We start from the raw sequence: 18,167 nt of genomic DNA, 5'->3' as shown, positions 1-18,167 counted from the left end.
ACCCTCGATTTAACGAACAAATTTGGCCGGTCCCCAGCGACTTCGTTAAATCGAGGTTCCACTGTACAGAGACGAACGGGGATACGAACATTACAAGAGAAGGTTCAGTTTTCAAGTGACTCAGGCGACTTATCCGAAACTTCGACTAAATGTAAACGCGGATCGCGGGCGCAGAACGAACGGGTGCGAAAGTCCAAGCTTTTCGCTTTCAGCTTGAAAACTTATTTTCAGTGCCAGTCATTATACCTCTAAATGTTGTTGTAATTTTGAGCAACCATGGGATAAAATCTGTTTAGAGCGAGCCGAAATCAGAAAGCTTATACAAAAATATATAACTAAAATTCTCCTACAATTCCACATGACGGCCCTGTGGCCCAATGGATAAGGCATCTGACTACGAATCAGGGGATTCCAGGTTCGAGTCCTGGCAGGGTCGATGAAATTTTTTTCTCTTGCTTTTTTTTCTTTTTTTTAATTTTTCTTTTCTTTGCTACATAACTGAGAAGGCTGGAAACTCTCAAAACGTTACGTCTAATTGTCCCGTATTAGCTGTGTTTATGGCTTCTGCATGTCCGCGACCAACGACTCGTACTCGACAACCGTTACCCCGAATTAATGGTTTTAATAGTTCTTTTACGTCAGATTGCATACCAAACAACGAAAACAATTGTTCTTTCATATTAAAACCCAAACCAATATATCCAAAGGCAATACTTGAAAGAGAGATTTTCGTTTTTTAAACGCGAAGAGGTCAGTAATGATCACCTTAAAAACGCAGGACTTCTGGAATAGAGGACAACCGGAGCGGAGTACAGGGTGTGCGATGTATCAAGACGGAGTAGCTCAAGCTATGGCATAGGGTCATGCAGGCTACAGTAACATAACAACTATGTTAAAATGATTCTTCATTTATTCCATGAGCACACAAAGGCAGCAAATATTAATCTTCATCGTAGAGTTGCTCAAAGTGCAAGCAAGTAAAATCTTCAAAATGGTAAAATGAGCTGCAACAATTTTTTAAAACTACATGCAGCGTGAAGGAAAAGAAAGCAATTAACTTAACTAATATGATTGCTATTGACATCGTTAATGCAACGAAGCACTTCTCACTAAAACAGCAGTAAAACCAATCATTCGCTGTGAAAGGACTGAACTTTCAAGTGCAATTAATATAAACTGTGGCTAAATGAAAATGGTCACAGACTGGGATTAAAGTAAATAAATTAGAAAGGATCACCGGTGGCTTGAAAACTTCAAAGTTCTTTTATTATAAAATGACTGACTAAGCTCTCTGGTTGCAGAATACTTGTAAGAATACAGCCACAACTAGACTTAATACCCAAATAGAAACACATTTGAACATTCTTCGATATCATAATTCTTGCTTCTCTTTTTTCACACAGTCCTTAGTATATTCTTTGCACAAGTAGTTGAGTAGATCCTTTGATTTTCTGTACTCCATATAAAGTTCCTCTTCTCCAATGTCTCCAACCAAATTACTACACTTCTGAGCAAGTCTGGAAGGCAAAGTCACAGAGTGTATGCTTGGTTAAAGCAAAGTCACAGATAGTATGTTAAATATAAAAGCAAAATCACAGAGAGTGTGTTTGATAATATTAACCAAAAAATGAGACATGGTACATGGAGATTGCTTTGAAGAACAGCAATAAAGAACTAATTTATACAAAGCATGATAACTGGACCCACCTGCCTGGCCATTTTCCACCACCTTGCATCATACCAGGAAAGTCCTTAGCTTCAAGACCTGGTCCAGACAAACGGTTCACTCCATGAACTGTCTTTAAGCCATAGCTGAAAATCACAAGTGTACAAAATCATGCAAATGACTCTTCCTGTGCAATTTCATACTACAATCAATCAATCAATCGGTTAATCGATTGCACAATCGGTCGGTCAGTCAGTCAGTCAGTCAGTCAGTCAGTCAATCAGTCAGTCAGTCAGTCAGTCAGTCAGTCAATCAGTCAGTCAGTCAGTCAGTCAGTCAGTCAATCAATCAGTCAGTCAGTCAGCCAGTCAATCAATCAATCAACCAACCAATCAGTCAGTCAGTCAGTCAGTCAATCAATCAATCAGTCAGTCAATCACTCAGAACCTTTATCAACATGACAAACCATTCTAGTACAGTGTACCTACTGGAACTCAAATCAGGGACACAAAGTGAAACTAAACAAAATAAAATACCGTTGGATTAAATTTCTTGGTTAAGTTTCTTTACTTGTCATGCAGGTTTTATTAAATTTCCACAATCATGTATTGAAAGTTTTGGTGCTTATTCTGGAGTGACTGGCTACATGCAATCACTCAAGTTTGCATCATTCCAAAATATCAGTTGTTATGTACTGGCATTACGACATTACCAACTGGTAACTATGGAGTTGTATTAACTGAAAGTTATACCGTAATAACTTTTGATTTCCTTGCTTATTATAACTTGTGTAAATTGTACAAGAAGCCATGGAAATAATGAAGTTGAAAAGTGACCAAATAACTTACTCATCCCACGACTTGTCACAAACAGTTTCAAACACATCAAGGATATCAGACTCTGGCAAAGGCTTTCCTTTCAGGGATGGCCTCTTTTCTTCAGCTTTTTGCAAAGCTTGGCTCATCTATGAGAAACAACCACTCTCAGGTCAAAGTCAAATACTAATGTAAACAATAAAAAGGACAAATACTCTGACAGAAGGACAACAGCCAAGCAAAATTGTATGGGAAATGAGAAACTGTTGTCCTGTAATTGTTAGATAGAATATACTAAATCTCCTTACTGGATACATCTATTTTCTTTTAAGATTTTAACTTAAGACTGACAGGGATATATGAACGTGCCCTCATTGCTATTCTAAAGCTGATCAACTCAAGTCAACACTTTTCGGTCTGCATTAGAGCTGGCTCAGTTTGGAACAATGCAGCTCTTTAACAATTACTGAAAAAGAGGGTTAATCTCAGTGTAAAAACCCATGATGCTTTTGTTTGTTTTGTAGCTATTGTTAGGGTTAGGATCATAAAGGATTCTCATACCTAGAACTGGTCTGTAGAAGTTTTGAACACACATGGGAAAAATTAATAACAATTCTCAGAATTGGGTAAGGTTCAAGTTTTAAAAGTTATTAGAGCTTTTGATAAATGAACCAATTTACTGCAAAACATTGGAGGAAGTGACCCTTATGCCAGGTCATCTATTCATAGGCTGAAAGTTAGCGGGTAATTTATAAGTTCAGCCGCCTTTAATAACCTTAAATTAATCGGCGCATTTGTGCTGAAAACGTAAAAATTAACATCACAACAAAGTGCAAGAAATTGATCAGATAAGCATTTTTCACACGTCAGGGACGAAAGTGTCAACTTGGGACAACTACAATTACCTGATAAGCGATCGCGGTACAAGCATCACACGTCATCTCAAAGGACTTAGGAGTGTGCGGTGAATGTTGTTCCTCTTCATTCATTTTCGGCGTCTCAAAGCGCATTGGTTGCCCGTCCTGGAACCCGAGAGCTCCTGAACTCAAAAAACTGACAAATGAACACAGCAAAACACCGCGAAAAGCCATCTTCTTTGCCACCGTTCCCTTCCAAAAAAGACAACGACGCTTGTACAGAAGTGAACTGTTATCAAACGTGTCTAAATATATCAAATCATAAATAAGTAAACAGCTTCAAATGTAAAATAAGGAGGACAACAAATCGTGCTCCGCCACGAGAAAGTGTAGCAGTTATCCTTTGGCGGGAAGCCGCTGTACCTGTTGTGAACGCGATTCTTACTGCTCGGTTACCAAGCAACTTTTTGCCACGTTGCGCGCATGCCTACGAATAAATTTACGTAAAGAAACAAAGATGGAGTACTTGTCGAGGGGATTCAAGTCTGTTTTGGGCAATCAGCAGGCCGGCTCTCAGCCGTCCGCTCACGAAACGGTGCGCATTCATGTGTTTATTCGTGATCTGTATCGTGTGACTCTCTCTGACATCGATTCTTACCGTGCATATTCATTCAGGTTGAGAGATTGTGTGACCGTGTTGCTTCCTCAACACTTCTAGAAGACAGAAGAGATGCTGTCCGGGCTCTCAAGTCTCTTTCAAAGGTTGGCGCATTACCTTAGTCTCCTTTTTTATCCAATCGTTTTGTCAGGATGTTTTGTAGATTGTGCATGTGGGCTGAGTATAAATAATAAAGTTAAGTGCATTTGAGCAACGTGACGGTAGATTAAATTATCATGTACATCCCAGGTTTCATTGAGAATTTAAAGTCTTCCTTGTTTTAAAACCTGTCGCATGTTATCACATCTTTTATTAAACTTTGGTGAGGTGTGATCCTGTCCCTCTCTTCCTCCATGGGGAAAGGAACATTGCATGACTGTCTGGGGTATAGCCAGGGTATTGCTTATCATGAGCATTGTACTGACTGGCCAGTTTGTTTAACATGATTAAGCATTAATGTTGATATGTTATATCATCATGAACAAACAAAAACAACCCTGTATGCAGAGTATGTTGCAAAAAACTTGCATTTTTTCTTATAAGTTTTGTGTCTAGTAGAGTCCCTGTGTGGCAAAAGAAATAGACCAACTTGGATTTATTAAAAATTCTAGCATGGCACCAAGGCCTAGAGGAGTAAAACGGAAGAAGTCACAGAAGTGTATAATTTTCGTCGGTCTTTAATTTGTTTCATTCCCCTAAGCCTTAGTACCAAGTTTGATGCATCAAAATTGCCTGTTTAGTTAACTAAATAGACTCGAGTTAATAAAAACAGTCCTTTTTAACAGCCAATCAAGTCAGCAACCAACTTTCATTTACTGTACTGTTGGCTGTGACTAATAAGTACCAGTATTTGTTCTCTTGGTTGTGAATTTGACCAGTACCAGCTCTTTCTTTTGGCTACTTGTGCTTTTATGAGGGAAATCATACTTAGTTCCAACCATGAACCAATTGAAAATGATTTTTTGTTTGGTTTCAGAAATTTCGTTTAGAAGTTGGAACACAATCAATGGATCTTCTGATAAATGTTTTACAAACAGACAGGTAGGTTTGTTAGGTGTCATATTCATCTGAGAAACAGACAAACAAACTAACAAGTAAACAAACAAACTGGAATAAATTTTTAAGTAGCCATAGAAATTTACATTCCTTAACCTTTGCAACTAGTAGAGTTTTGGATTATCATTTTGAAGTGTCAAGCTTGTATCAAGTCTACACTGTAATTGTTAATATTTTTATTTCTACTTGTACCATGTTAGAAATGATACAGAAATCACTGGCTTGGCTTTACAGACTCTCTGTAATCTTCTCTCAGCAGATCCAGTCCAAGGTAGGAACAGAAAAGAAAAGTTAACTGTACATGATTCACAATGGAGTGTAAATTATGCAGCATAAATCTCTTTGACTCCAGGGACTCTTTCTTTAGCGTTAAATCTGTCAGCCTTGTGTACATGTACATATCATGGAAATATGTACAAGAATGTAATGTGTGTTTATGTAATAATTTCAGGGTATGCTGTAACTGTTTGCCCAAGCCTTTGTTGTTTGGAGCATTCAGGCTCTCTGTAATAATATTTTTCAAAGAGCAAAGTTTTGGTCAGGATGAATTGAGTACACACCAAAATTGTACTGTGATAATGAATCAAATTTATTATATTTAAACACTGATGAAATACCGGGTGATCTTTTGTATGAAAACATGATATCGTCACACATGAAAATAACATGTTATTTTCACATGTGAAAACATCACATTGCAATGTAACATAATAAATGGTGCCTTTTGCAGTGAAAGTTAAATGGTTTGTTTTTTCATTGGTGTTTATATGATAAATAGAACATTACATGGCAGCTTGAAGATACCAAATTTTTTCAACACTTGAAGATAAATTTCATATCTCTGAGTGGCCATGTAATATCCTCTGTGTATCTACAATATGTAAAATTAAAATTGAGATCAATGCTATTTTTCAGCTGATGAGGGCGGCAGGGACGCTGGTCAGACAGCCTCAGATGCTGAGTTAGGAGTTCAGTTTACAGAGATCTTTATCAAGAAAACTGATAATGTGACTTTGTTGCTTGGTCTGTTAGAGGTAAAGAAACTCAATTGTTGGTAAAAAGGAATTAAATGGTTGTCACTGGCTAAAAATATGGTTATCGGACGTTTCGGCCACTACTGTTGCCTTCTTCAGCAAAAGATGGAAAATGCAAATGTTAAACGGCGTCCTGCTAGAATATGTAAAAGGTGTGTGATAAAACTAAATGAGTAATAGTCTCTAGAGTATTCTTAATGAGCGTAAAAATTCTTAATGCTATTGTACACCATTGGTAGCGCATCGTGGTTTTGTCATCCTCCCCTATGCCAAAGGTTTTTCCGAAAGAGTCGCAAACGTTCTTCGAGGTTTCAATATCAAGGTCACCCATAAACCTATTCGTACCATCTCGAACACACTCAAAAAACCTAAAGACGAGATCGAGAAAGAGGCTCCCAGAGGCATTGTTTACAAGATCAAATGTAAAGATTGTGACTGTGTTTATGTTGGTCAGTCATCACGCTCGTTAAAAACACGTATGAAAGAACACACAAAGGCTATAGCAACATTGGACAAAAACTCTTTATTGGCCAAACACCATATGCTCAACGGTCACCAGATAGATTTGAAGAATGTTGAAATTGTCGACAGATCATCAGTATGGAAACAAAGACTAATTCTTGAAGCTTGGCATTCCGTGCAAGACAGGAACGCTATAAAGGAACACATAGCGCTACCGAATGTGTACAATGGCATTAAGAATTTTTACACTCATTAAGAATACTCTAGAGACTATTGCTCATTTAGTTTTATCACACATCTTTTACATATTCTAGCAGGACGCCGTTTAACATTTGCATTTTCCATCTTTTGCTGAAGAAGGCAACAGCAGTGGCCGAAACGTCCGATAACCATATTTTTAGCCAGTGACAACCATTTAATTCCTTTTTACCAATTTTTAACATGCCTGGCTACACACCGAACATTTTTAAACTCAATTGTTTTAATTTGTAGATTGTACAGGATTTTGTAGTGCAATTGGTGGTAAAATTATTATCTCTGTCAATAGTCAATTAGCAGCAATTTCCATTTACAGTTACAATTTATTTGATTTCTGTCACTATCGGTACATTTAACACTACATACATGTAATGTGCTTTAATTTTTGATTCAAATATATTTTCTGTCTCAGGAATATGAATTTCAGGTTAGATGGCCTACAGTTAAACTTCTTACAGTGTTGCTGACAAATAAAAGGTATCATTAGATAGTTTCATGTACTGTTAAAGCAATTACAAATAATAATCATATTTGTTTCACTTCCACGCTTGAGATGTACCTAACTTAAGACATTCATGCAAATGTACATTAACCTTGAATGCAAGCAACAAATTTCAGAGAAAGTGAAACTTTGTACAAGTTTCTCTATCAAGGATACACTTACCGGTAAGGACTTAAGGACTTAAGGACTTACATCAACATATATTTCATAGTTCCAGTTATTAAAATACTGTACCTATTGACAGTGTGTAGCGAAAAACAATGTGTGTGGTTTGTAAAGTGCCTTGACCAACCCAAGTCATCCTTTCTTGTAGTTATCAGCTCCAGCAGTGCATTTTAGTGAGTCCCATGGGTAAGCACAGTCATGCTTAATATTTTCAATATTTATATCTTTGAGCCTTGTAAGCACAGTTTATTTTGTACTATATACTTTAACATCACTTATAATGAAGACACCCTGATTTTACAGGTCTATATAAATCATGAATCTTAGTGTAAAATAACTTAACCCCGGTAATTATACTATACAGTGTATGTGTGTATATAAACGGCTTGTGTTCTTGTTTCCAGTGTGATGATGAATCACAGACAATATGTTTTTGCTTATTGTATGTATACTGTAGGTGTATCCAGACTAATGGACTTGCTGTCTGACAGTAGAGAAATCATCAGAAATGAGGTACATGTACACACATGTTTGGTTTGAAGTTTATACATATATGTGTATGCATAGATATCTAAAGTGACCTTTTTTCTCCAGGGTCTTTTATTGTTGATTCAACTTACCAAGTCAAATGCAGCAATACAGGTAAACATTAAGTACAATGTAAACAGTGGTGAATAGTACATATGTGTACTTGTTACAGTTCACCATACATGCTTTATTCTTTGTCATTAATTTAAACTATTATTTTCAATTGGTCTGTTATGTATTTGTTTATCATGGTCACATGTTGTTTTGTATTTTCTCTAGAAAATTGTTGCCTTTGAGAATGCATTTGATAGGCTTCTTGAAATCATCACAGAAGAAGGCTACAGTGATGGGGGTATGTGTTGTGATCATATTAACCTGATAGTCATGCAGTGGTAATACATATTACATTAGTATAAATCTGTTAGCATTCTATCACAAATGCTGTTCTCTGATTGGCTACGCTACTCACTATCTATTCTGTAATATATAGTGAGTAGCGAAGTTAACAAAATTACGGCCGCTTCTTGGCGTCTTTGAAGTGTCTGTGAAGAGGATGTAGGTAAAGTTTTGAACGACTAGTAGATTTATACTAAAACAATTAGATTATTCACTCTCGATTTCTATCGCATGATAGTTGACTCAGGCTGCGCCCTCGTCAACTATCACGCGATAGAAATCTCGAGCTCGACATAATCTAATTGCTTGATATAATTACAATGTTTAGCTGGAAGTTGACATACGTTTGTTTTGTTGTTGTTGCATGTAACTATGTTTCTTGTTTATTTATTTACTCAAATGTTGCATGCATTAACATGTAATTTATTTGTTTGGTTATTATAATTGTTCCTTTGGGTTTTTTTAATTTTTTTTTTTTTTCTTTATATGATAACATGATTTAAATTTTTTGATAAGTAATTTGTTTTCTCTCAGGTATTGTGGTAGAAGACTGTCTGTTACTGATGCAAAATCTGTTGAAATTAAATGTTTCAAACCAAAATTTCTTTAGAGAAGGAAGGTATTTGTAGTGTTTCTCTCTTTGTTATTTGTTTAGAGAGTAAAATCTAGCTTGAAGAACATGTACATGAACAGTTTATTAGCATGACTCATAATTAACATTATTTTTCACTCTCCCACTCTGGATGATTATCAATAAAGCTTAAACTATTTTACTCTTTTACAGTTATGTTCAAAGACTTACTCCTTTTTTTGAGCTGGAACAAGTTCCTATACCAGAAACTACTGGTAAGTGTCACATATTAACAGTAAACTTTGTGTTCACCCTGGAATATTCTCATGTAAAGGCTGTGAAGACTAAATAGCACACATCCAACGTACCAGTATAAATAATTATTTGAGCTGTGAAGCCCATTCGGTACACCCAGACTTCTGATCAAGTGGTTTTTCAGGAAATTCTAATCATGTTTTAATGTTTGTTTATTTATTTTTGGCAGATAATCAAGATAATTCATGGTCCACTCAAAAAGTATCAAATATCAAGCTTATGTTACAGGTATAATGCCAAGTAATTGAGTAGAAATAAATTATGTAAAATTTGATATAATTTACAAGTACATTGTTTTTAAATAATAAACAGAGTACAAGGAATAGATACACATTTGGTTTTGCTGTTTGGTCTTTAGCTTGTCAGAGTGTTAGTGTCACCAGATAATCCACAGCAAGCCACAACAAACTGTCAGAAAATAATGAATCAGTGTGGTAAGTAATATATCTTGACTATTCCAAGTAATAAACTCCAAATTATCTTGCCAATTAGAATGGAAAGCTCACAAGAAACAGCAGTGATGACAGAATGATTGCCCCCAGAATATTCTTCTGTGATTACCTAATCCGTACCTTTGTACGTCTGAGCTGTTATTTTGTGTGATAAGACTCTCCTGATGTTTAGTCTGTTACTGTTACATGTAAAATCTTTTCTACAGCTTGCCCAACTCTTTCACCAGTATGTATAAAAGCACAACTAATTGTTCTTGTTTACTTTTTAGGATTGTTACGATTACTTTGTAGTATACTCATGTCAACTGGAATTCCTGCAGACATTCTCACAGAGGTACCGTATATTTTAATTTTGTTAGTAGTGCTTTGTAAACGTTGTTGTACCTTTCCATCATGAATACCAAGCTTGTCAATTGTTTCAAAAAGAATATTTAATCAATAAATGTTATGATTAACTTTCAGACCATCAACACTGTATCTGAAGTGATAAGAGGATTCCCGGCAAATCAAGAATATTTTTCTCAAGTGAATGCTCCATCCAACCCTCCCAGGTAAGATACAGCATCTATGTGTTTGTATGCATTGCTGACCTATGATGTTAGATAATAGTTTCTTCAAATGTTCTGTAGGTCCTCTGTCTACTGGGGACCTAAACCCCAGAATTGTGATCTATTTCTTTGCATATATTGCAGTCCAGCAATGTTAGATAATAATTACAATTTGTAATAACAATAAAATTGCTTGTACATGTAATGTTTCTTCTCCATTTGTTACCTGCCTGATATTACTGACTTTCCTGACATTGCATACATTGTAAGCCTATGTTTTGTTGTCAGCTAGGAATTATTTCTGAGAACTGTTTTCTGTTTTTCAGTCCTGCAATTGTGGTTCTTCTAATGTCTATGATTAATGACAAGCAGCCCTTCAGTCTCCGCTGTGCTGTCTTGTATTGTTTCCAGGTAAGAGGCACTGGGTTAATCAAAATTGTCTAGCTTCTGGTCTGCTCCACCATTCATCCTGTGCAGTTATTTTATGAGACTACTCCTGACTGCTGACACAACTGAAACAGTTTAAATGTACTTTAAATGATTTTTTTATGATTAAAGTCATTTTCATTGTACAAGACAACTCTTTCACCCCTGTAGGCATAATTTAAATCTTTAAGTCTCTGTTTCATTTCATTTAAACAGTGTTATCTTTACAAGAATGAGCAAGGCCAGAATGAGATTGTAACAACCTTACTTCCCTCTTCAGCATCTGCAGGTAAGTGAAAACACCAGCTGCATTCACAACTGAATTTGGTACAATTTATTCTTTTGTTGTTAAAGTTTTTTTATGCTTGGTTTTTAGCTACCAACATCTCGGCAGGACAGTTACTCTGTGCTGGTTTGTTCAGGTAACAGCACCTTCGTGTACATGTAAATACTGTTATTAGCCCCAAATATATGATGCTGAATAGTAGAACTTGAAACAAAGATGTAATGCATTGTCAAGTTTGTCCATGGTACTGTAAGCCATTTCTCAACACATCTTTCCCTGTCATTGTTAATTCCTCTTCACTTGTTAGTGGATGGGTTCCTGTTGTTTGTCTAAGTACTGTTCCACAAAATCAACCTAAAGTTGTTGGTATTCTTATGATTTTGGTTTGTTTTTGATCTTCTGGAAGTGCATTGATATTGGGCTGAACAATGTTTTGCTCCTCAGCCCAGACCCACTCTCCAACTGGTGTGCAGCAGTAGCTTTGTCTCACTGTCTGAAGGGGAACCCAACACAGAAGGAACAGCTTCTTAGAGTACAACTAGCTACTAGTGTTGGTGAGTTTACAAATTCTCTAGACTGTTTTTCATACATTGACTGTTTAACAAACCGAATGTGGTTTAGCGTTGTCTGTACTCCTATTGACAATGAGTACGTGTCATCACAGTGGTCAAAATGTTGTGGGCTCACTCCACAACGAATTTTGACTACTGTGATGACGCGTATCATCGTCGATAAGAGTACAGACAACGCTAAACCACATTCAACTTTTTACCACAATATCATGTAATAAAGAAAATGTTTTTTTCAAGCGCACGAGCTGAAAAAGTCATTGCATGACACGTTGATGTGAGCAGCGTTGTCTGAACTCTTATTGACAATGGCAAATTAGCCAATCATATTGCAAGATTAGTAGCAATTGTTGTAAAAAATATTAATGGGGAAAAAAGTCAAGACTATTTTCCTGAGAAAGCCATTGAGAATGAAACGGTAATGATGTCGCTTACTGTTTTCTGTAAGGACTGTTCAGCGTTTGGGAACTTTGTCTGCTGATTAGACTGCGAGGAGTCTCTCTTTTCCTCGGAAATCTGTGGGGAAGAACACAAACAAGTAGTGTGCGAGCGTGACTGTGAGCGTGACATGCTAACGGCAATGCCTTCCGACGCCTGCGCTACTAGCAGCTTGGGGCATCGCCGCTAGCAGGTCACGCTCACAGTCACTCTCGTTTTGCGTTCTTCCCCACAGTTTTCGAGGAAAAGAGAGACTGTTCGCAGTCTATCTGCTGATCTGCTCAAAAGAACTCCTTTAATTTATATTTTGCAGGAAATCCTCCTGTTTCATTGTTGCAACAGTGTACGAACATGCTTTCACAGGTTTGTAGGAATATTTGAACACTGTTTTACATGTAATGTAGGTTCCCACTTACAGTCATCCTCAGCAGGGTTTAACTACAACCCTGTACAGTCAGTAATCTTGTTGAAGTGATGTTTTCAGATCAGGCATGACAAGAGTTCGTTTGTTTGATGTAACTTCATGTAACTGTGATTTATTGCGTGCTAGTCTTCTGCGATTTTGAAGATTATTTGAAAGTTTAGTTGGAGATTGATGTGTTGTTTACTTGCTGGGTTGCAGGGAGGCGAGATTCAGACAAGAGTTGGCTTGTTATTGTTGCTGTGCTCGTGGTTATCCAGTTGTTCACTGGCCGTAGCTCATTTTCTTCACAATTCTGCCAATATTCCATATGTATCCTTTAGTATATACATGTATAATGGGATAACCTTCAGAACACTGATAGTCTCACCTCTTTACTTCTAAAGCCATCTGGTAGCTACATGTGCATGTGCACGTTGCTGTTTTGAGTTTGCTTCGCTTTATTAATTTAAGTTGCTGTTTATTAGTTTGCGTTACTGTTGAGTTTGCACTTCTGGAGCTTTTATTCCTGAACTGTTGTTAGCTGATGGCTCAAGTTGAAGCTCACGGCGAAGAGGCTGACAGACTGGTGGGCGCGCTCTGTGCTCTCCTGTTAGGAATTTGTTTAGACAATAATGACAACTCAGTGGCTACATGTCAGAAGTGAGTCTGTTCTTTAGTTTGGCTTTAATTCCTTTCTCTCGTCACAACTGATCAATACATCTGTACATGATGTACTTGTACATATCTGTATTCGTCCCCTCTGTAACAAAGTGTATCGGAAACCTGCACTCCACAAAGTAGACAAGCCATAGTTTATGTACACTGTGCTTCAACTTGTGTAAGGAGACCGTTAAAAGACTGCATTTCTAGTTTGTCAATCGGCAGTTATTAGAATATAGTGATAAAGCAGTAAAGCACACAAAGTCAGCTTCGTAAGCGAGGCAAGAGAAACAAATAGTACAACAGCACTCTATCTTATCTCATTCACATTTAAACTTTGTTTCCTGTAGTATATTGGTCGACCCTTACTTTTCATTGACACAACTGCAAAGATTTACGTTCCATTTTGTTTCCTTTGTTTGTACAGAGACGATCTTCGTAATTTGATAATCAAGAGAATAGGAACTGACAATCTTCTGGACAAGATCAGTTTTATTTCCAAATCAGAATTCTTCACTGCAGCTGTGAAATCACCTGAGGTAAAAAATGTACTTTTTGTCGTGTTTCCCTCATTTCACAATTTATTTTCTATAATTTGACTCCAAGTAGATATCCTCATTGATTTGTGTTAATTGTTGTCTCTAAATTCATTGATTTTTTTTTTCACCACAGATCAAAGTTGAATCTGAGAAACATGTCCTTTTTGACCATGAATTTACCAAGCTGTTCAAAAAGTTGGAAGGTTTGTTTGTGTACAGTCAGATGTAAATCACAAAAAGACATATAATTATACATCGTTCAGTGCAAAACATGGCCACCCTTAACTATAATCATGAAGTGACTATTCCTCGAAGGTGAGATGCTGGAGTGGTTACCTTCTAGCATTTTGTCAAGCTGTTCTAGTACTTCGTGATTACTCAGGCATAATACTGCGTAGAAAAAGGTCATGTGAGGGAAGAGTGTACTTTCTTTCCCAAGAACAAGTGTGAAATGACCAGGATTAAATCTCCTTTGTACAACAAAGCCGTTACAATGTAGTTCCTAGTCCCTCCCTCACCTCACAAAACTAAACCCACTGGTAATAATGGAAAACTTCAAGTGTGAGTAAACTAAAAGTCTGTCGGTTAATTTTCTTTTAAGCTGCTGTTACGAAAGCTATCGAAGAAGAACCTTCACTACAGCAAATGACGAACCACGTAAACGGGAAATCCTCTCAAGGATTGGAAAACCATGACTCCATTGTGTCATCGTACAAAGAACTTATCAGAGAACAGGTCAATATACTGGCATTATTTCTTTCAAGTAAACAGCCAAGGGATAGTGTTGATTCGCCACGAAAATCTGTAACATTAACCTCAAGTGGAGATTTTCAATTTCGGCCAGAATTAAAGTGCCGTCGGTTTTTCCTTTTTTTTTTGTTGTATCCCTGGCCATTTTGACATCTAGACTGCGTCATCTGAAGTCCAACGTATCAACTATTAATATCAGGCCAAGCATTGCAGAAAATTATGTCAGCAAATCTTCCTTACTTCCTCATGAAATCAAGAACAAATGCAATTTATTGAGGTAGTGTCACGAACACGGCAGTCCACTGTAATGTTAGTTTTTCTTCATTTTAGGATGAAGAAATCGGCAAACTTAAATCAAGATACAGTGATATGGAATCCTCTTATAATCAGGTGAAATAAACGGTTACTTACTTCAGCGTTTAAAGTTTTGTATTGAAGTTCGTCAGAACTGCCTCGAGTTTGCCCTTTCTCATGATCATGTTGCTAAAATATGTACCTAACCTGAGCCCTTTGAGATCCATATGTTCAGGTGGATTTTATTATTGGTCCTATTCTCCAAGGGGCGTGGCATTGGGGCTTGTTATTGGACGGAATTTACGTCTTGAAGAAGTGGTAGTGCAAATTAGAATACCTCGATGTAAATTCCCTGAGCATAGATTAAGACACATCACAAGCTTTGAAATTAATTATCAACTGAAGTCTAGACCATGATGAACACTCTTTAACATACTACACGATATGACAAACTGTACAAGTTCTGCAGTAGTGGCGTATTACCAGGGAGCTGATGTCATGAAGATGATAGTCTTCTCGGCGGAGAGTTCTGTGTGTTAGACTTGCGTGGTTCAACATCACAGACCTGACTTTGGTATTTTTGTTCTTTCCAACAGGCTCAAGTCCAAATTCAGCAGCAGTCTCAAGAAATTCAACAACTTCGTGAACAACTTGTTGCTGTACAGAGTTAGTAGCTCTTTGTTTGCCAGTTACTTGATAAATTCTATCTTGTTAGTCCAGTTTATGTAGTTGTGTTGGTTTAGCTCATCCAAAAGTTAAGTATTGTTTATATAATCTCTCTATTTCGCTTCCGTCACTGTCCGCAGATTATCAAGCTCAGACAGGAGTGGCTGAGTCATTCTTCACTGAAGGCGAGGAACTAACGAATCTAAAAAAACAAGTGAGCGATCTTGAGCAGAGCCGAGATTCACTGCAGGAGCAGGTCAGGACTAAAGATGAAAAGATTGAAAAGTTGGTAAGTACAGTCCTGAGATCGCAAAATGATTTCTCCTTATTCATCAGTAAGAGTAGAGACGGATAAAATTTTAATTTATGCAAGCTTTCAAGTTCCACTTTCAGCTGTCAAACTGTCAACTTTTTCACCGATGAGATTTTATGGACTTTTTTAAGTAGCCAATCAAAAAGCGAGAAAAGCTACTGACAACGTTCGCGTCATTTTGAGTAAAATTTACTTATTTTTGTTTACGGCAAGTTTAAGGCGTCTTTTCCCCTCATTTATTCCCGGCATTTGACCATTTTGGGGTCTTGTTATTATAGAAAACAAATTGACGTCAGTTTTTTATGCGTCTGTTCTCTTATTGATGATAAATTGCGTCATAACATTGTCAAAGTGGCTGTGGAACCACGAGCCGCAGGCGAGTGGTTCCACAGGTTAAAGAGAAATAAGCTGTTGATCAATCCCTGGAATTGTTTCTTTGCAGGAGAAGGATCTTGAAGTCTGCCAGGCATCATTAGCAGTGGCTCACGCAGCCGCAGAACTGGCGACCTCTGATCCGTCAGAACTGCCATCAGTGCCAGCGAGTCTTACCAGTCAGCAGCTGGATGAGTTAGCACAGCTGAGGCGAACTGTGACGACACTTCACGAGGAATTGGACGTGTTGAGATCGATGAACACAGAGCTTCAGAATGAAATAGAGTCAGTGGTAAGTTAAGAGTCTGGTTTAGTACTTCATGTAGATAGATACTCTTTAGTCACTGTCACTCTTGGAGTGGCAACTATGACAACTTGAAACTTAAAGGTTTGCGGCTGAAACATTAAGATGAAAATCAGTATATGGCGTAAAAAGGTGGTGCTAAGTGTTAAGTTTCTGTAAAGGTTTGTTCGCTATAAACGTGTTCGTTATTAGAAACTTGTTCGTTAGAAATGAAAAATGTGTTCGTTATTAACTTGTTCGCTATAAATGAAAAATGTGTTCGTTAGAAACTTGTTCGTTACAAACTTGTGTCACTGATGCATTTCAGCGAGAGGAGGGATTGAAGACGCCAACCAACAGCACAGATGAAGTCAAAGCCGAGTTGGAAAAAGCGCGAAAAGAGAGCCACGACAAAATCAAACTGTTAGAAGAGAAATTAGCTGCCACAGAGAAAGAAATGAGCAGAATAGTACAGGAGAAAACAGCCTTGGACAAGGAACACGAAGACCTCCTGGTTATGTTAACTGAACAAGATGCCAAAGTTCTTAAATACAAGGTACATTTTTATTGTTACTACATACTCCATTACAATAGGCACATCTCAAACTTATTAATAATTCATAGAGTTTAAACAAAGGAAATCATGACCGTGAAGGTGTTGGGATATCAGATCTGGTAGATTTTTACGGTTTTATTTCACTGTTTTCTCCATAGTTTAGGTTAGTTTCCTGTTTGACCACATTTCCAAACACCTTGAAGTTCGTCATAAATAATCTCCTGCGCGTCGTATTTTCAACTCTCACATCTCGTTTGGAAATGTGATCAAACACGGTCTTTCCTGGTTTGATATATTACTTTAAACATACTGTGTACTGCACAAGTTTAGTTTTCTTGTTTTTTTTTGTTTTGTTTTGCTTTGTTTTTTTCTTGTATTTAGAAACTGGCGAGAGATGGCGGACAGGAAGTAAGTGAAGACGAGGATGACGATTACGAGGAAGATGATGACGACGACGACGACGACGATGATGATGATGATGATGACGAAGACGATGTTGATGATGACAATGAAGACGAGTCTGATAACGAAGATGCCGGAAATGAACAAGAAACAGAACAACAAAATACTGAGAACACAGAACTTGATGAAGGACAACTTACGTGAAACAGAAAATTTCTGATAGTTTTATTAATATAACCTAAACACCAATCCAAAGAAGCAGACACATTTTATTTTAAACAGTATTGTACATTTATTTTAACACGAAGTTACAATTCCATCAGTTCCAACCCACTGTACCCCTCCCCTCCTTCTGCCCAAAAACTGAAAGAAGGGAGGGGAGGGGAGGGGATGGGAAAGTCTAATTGTCATCGTTATGCTTTAATTCAACTTGTTTTCTGCTTTTTACCGATTTTATTAAAACAATGAAATTCGAAGACTGCTTCTGATAATGAAAACTACAGCTTTGAAGATTTACACATTCCACTTGTAAGAAAACAGCATGTTTAGAGATAAAGGTCATCGAGTTTAAAGAAACAAATTAAATAATGACAAAAGAAAATCCAGCTTTAAAGATACCGGTTAAATGTCTCGTGTAATGTCAGTATATTATCCGCAGAGGTGGTAAGAAGAATTTAAGTAATAACTAATATCAAACTGATTTGTGCGGTGAGGAGAATTAATTTCTTGAGCTTTGCAACTAAACCGACAAGTTTAAGATGCCACACTCGCAATTTAATAGACTAAGATAAACCACAATCTTAAACGTTTTGAAACCTACACTGTGATAAAATTACCCAGCCTGGGATTGTATGGGACGCGTTTCATTACTGGTTCCAGATTTAAACATAAATTAAAAGTGAAGCTTATTTGTGTAATTATCTCGTC

At 37.1% G+C, this 18,167-nt stretch overlaps 2 protein-coding genes and 1 non-coding gene across 3 annotated transcripts; 2 read left to right on the top strand and 1 right to left on the bottom strand.

Annotated features, from left to right (window-relative positions):
- Positions 1–363: 363 nt before the first annotated feature.
- Positions 364–436, top strand: Trnar-acg (transfer RNA arginine (anticodon ACG)). Its single transcript has one exon. It is a non-coding gene; the product is annotated as a tRNA-Arg (tRNA).
- A 302-nt stretch (positions 437–738) lies between these two features.
- On the bottom strand, positions 739–3,720 carry LOC145495126 (marginal zone B- and B1-cell-specific protein-like). The gene is made up of 4 exons (XM_081474698.1): positions 3,387–3,720; positions 2,515–2,630; positions 1,708–1,812; positions 739–1,517 (listed from the first exon to the last, which is right to left on the bottom strand). The coding sequence occupies exons 1-4, from the start codon at positions 3,570–3,572 to the stop codon at positions 1,373–1,375; spliced, it is 552 nt and encodes a 183-aa protein (XP_081330824.1). The 5' UTR covers positions 3,573–3,720; the 3' UTR covers positions 739–1,372.
- A 38-nt stretch (positions 3,721–3,758) lies between these two features.
- On the top strand, positions 3,759–18,160 carry LOC145495118 (general vesicular transport factor p115-like). Its single transcript, XM_081474686.1, has 32 exons — positions 3,759–3,933; positions 4,014–4,100; positions 4,973–5,037; positions 5,253–5,323; positions 5,968–6,086; positions 7,219–7,283; positions 7,622–7,659; positions 7,931–7,986; positions 8,068–8,115; positions 8,281–8,353; positions 8,932–9,016; positions 9,182–9,243; positions 9,453–9,511; positions 9,642–9,717; positions 10,005–10,069; positions 10,198–10,286; positions 10,610–10,694; positions 10,926–10,998; positions 11,086–11,131; positions 11,440–11,549; positions 12,316–12,365; positions 12,625–12,735; positions 12,947–13,065; positions 13,493–13,604; positions 13,738–13,807; positions 14,206–14,339; positions 14,685–14,744; positions 15,245–15,314; positions 15,455–15,603; positions 16,070–16,291; positions 16,611–16,838; positions 17,220–18,160. The coding sequence occupies exons 1-32, from the start codon at positions 3,856–3,858 to the stop codon at positions 17,442–17,444; spliced, it is 3,000 nt and encodes a 999-aa protein (XP_081330812.1). The 5' UTR covers positions 3,759–3,855; the 3' UTR covers positions 17,445–18,160.
- The last annotated feature ends 7 nt before the right edge of the window (positions 18,161–18,167 follow it).

This window comes from Orbicella franksi, chromosome 8, assembly GCF_964199315.1.
Source record: "Orbicella franksi chromosome 8, jaOrbFran1.1, whole genome shotgun sequence".
Classification (NCBI taxonomy): Eukaryota; Metazoa; Cnidaria; class Anthozoa; order Scleractinia; family Merulinidae; genus Orbicella; species Orbicella franksi.
The sequence above is the reverse complement of the archived record's forward strand: the minus strand, read 5'-3'. Positions and strand labels throughout refer to the sequence as shown.